The sequence below is a fragment of the Poecilia formosa genome, unplaced genomic scaffold (genome assembly GCF_000485575.1).
Source record: "Poecilia formosa unplaced genomic scaffold, Poecilia_formosa-5.1.2 Scaffold716, whole genome shotgun sequence".
NCBI classification, from domain to species: Eukaryota; Metazoa; Chordata; class Actinopteri; order Cyprinodontiformes; family Poeciliidae; genus Poecilia; species Poecilia formosa.
In genome coordinates, this window is record NW_006800655.1 from 5,425 (window position 1) to 7,427 (window position 2,003).

Sequence of the window (2,003 nt, forward strand, 5' to 3'; positions counted from 1 at the left end):
TGTTTGTAACATAGGGAGAGTTGTCACACCACCAGTTCCACCAATCAGGGATAAGATAGGAGTCACATGATCATTTCAGTGTTTACCTGCTTCCTCCCCAATCCCATATTGTGATTGTCAAGGCTGGAAACAGGCACATGCAGATACTAAGGAGAAAAAAAGGATTTGAGGTAAGAAAGTACATTTTTTGACCATGACTATATTTTTGTTTAGTACTTATACTGTTGCAGATAAAATCATATGACTGAATTAGATGAAAGTGTAATTTCTCAGGCAAAATGTGATGCATTTTCCCGTGCTAATTTCAAACCGCTATGCTACTACAGCTAGCTAAACATGGCTGCCAGGGTTGGAGTGGGTTGTTACACATCTTTAAAAAGTGTTACAACCATCCCCTTACATACAACTAAGAATATTTTGATTTTAATAATTTTACAGAATGCCTAGGCAGTGGATACGAAAGACTGATAGAGGTGTGCCTGCAGATGTTTTAAAAAAGGCATCTGATGAGGTCACAAAGAAGAGCAAGTCAGTCAGATCTGCCATGTAACACTGAGCAGATNGATAATAAATATTAGGTGGATTGACTGTTTGCATCTCTGGTTGTAAAGATGGATGGATGAGAGAGAAGGAGGCCTTCTCCTCCAGCTTGGAGTGTGCTTTGATCCTGCGCCATGCATCAAATGCTGCAAATGTCACTCGCCTCAAAATGTCACTCAGACTCATCCTCACAGCTCTGCTTCTCCTCCCATCCATCATCAGCTCCATTTCCCTCCAACTTGAATATATTGATGCGTATCTTTCTGTATTTATCTCCCAGCATCCCACTCGACCCTTTCTGACGCTCATCAACGTTTACATTTCATTATTTTTTTTTTGTCTCGCTTTTTTTTTTCCTCTCCTTTTGTTCCTCTTCCTTCCCTCATGCCTGAATCAAGCCGCCGGAGATGCAGGAGGAGGAAGCAGCCAAGGAGGAAGAGCAGGAAGAGGAGGGAGGGAGAGAAACCACGGCGAATGAGTGGCTGAGAGAATGAGCGAGTCATGTTTCTTTGTTCCGAAGGGAGGCGGGAATGGGTGAGAAACCGAGCAGAGGACGTGTTAGCGCCCAGATCTGCTCGATTAATGTGTTTATGTGTTCGTACGTCTGCAGAGACGCAGGAGCCTCGTGACTCCAGATCAGATTACTGAAATAACAAACCAGAACAATTAGCTAATGGCTCATTCTGTTTCAGCTCCTTGTTAACTGGAACTCATTTCCCTTCCATGTAGGGGAGACCGGGTATGTTTGTAACATAGGGAGAGTTGTCACACCACCAGTTCCACCAATCAGGGATAAGATAGGAGTCACATGATCATTTCAGAATTTACCCGCTTCCTCCCCAATCCCATATTGTGATTGTCAAGGCTGGAAACAGGCACATGCAGATATTAAGGAGAAAAAACGTATTTTGAGGTAAGAAAGTAAATTTTTTGACCATGACTATATTTTGTTTAATACTTATACTGTTGCAGATAAAACCATATGACTTACATTAGATGAAAGTGTAATTTCTCAGGCAAAATGTGATGCATTTTCCCGTGCTAATTTCAAACCGCTATGCTACTACAGCTAGCTAAACATGGCTGACAGGGTTGGGGTGGGTTGTAACACATCTTTAAAAAGTGTTACAACCATCCCCTTACATACAACTAAGAATATTTTGATTTTAATAATTTTACAGAATGCCTAGGCAGTGGATATGAAAGACTGATAGAGGTGTGCCTGCAGATGTTTTAAAAAAGGCATCTGATGAGGTCACAAAGAAGAGCAAGTCAGTCAGATCTGCCATGTAACACTGAGCAGATGCTGCAAATCACTGCAGAAGCTGAGAGAACAGGGGTCCAGTGATCTTCCCAGTGTAAGTTATTGGAGCAGCAACAAAGTGCAGGAGGAAGGGTTGGCCGTCTATTTGACTCAGGCAGCAGACCTCAGGTCTGTGATGTTATGGACTGACTCCATGTGA

At 42.5% G+C, this 2,003-nt stretch overlaps 1 protein-coding gene across 1 annotated transcript in view; it reads left to right on the forward strand.

Moving 5' to 3' along the window:
- Positions 1–2,003, forward strand: part of LOC103131090 (BTB/POZ domain-containing protein KCTD17-like) — a 9,335-nt gene that overhangs the window by 5,371 nt on the left and 1,961 nt on the right. The window contains exon 4 of the mRNA XM_007542660.2: positions 939–1,074. Within this exon, the coding sequence (XP_007542722.2) occupies positions 939–1,034 (96 nt within the window). The 3' untranslated portion in view covers positions 1,035–1,074. The remainder of the gene's footprint in view (positions 1–938; positions 1,075–2,003) is intronic.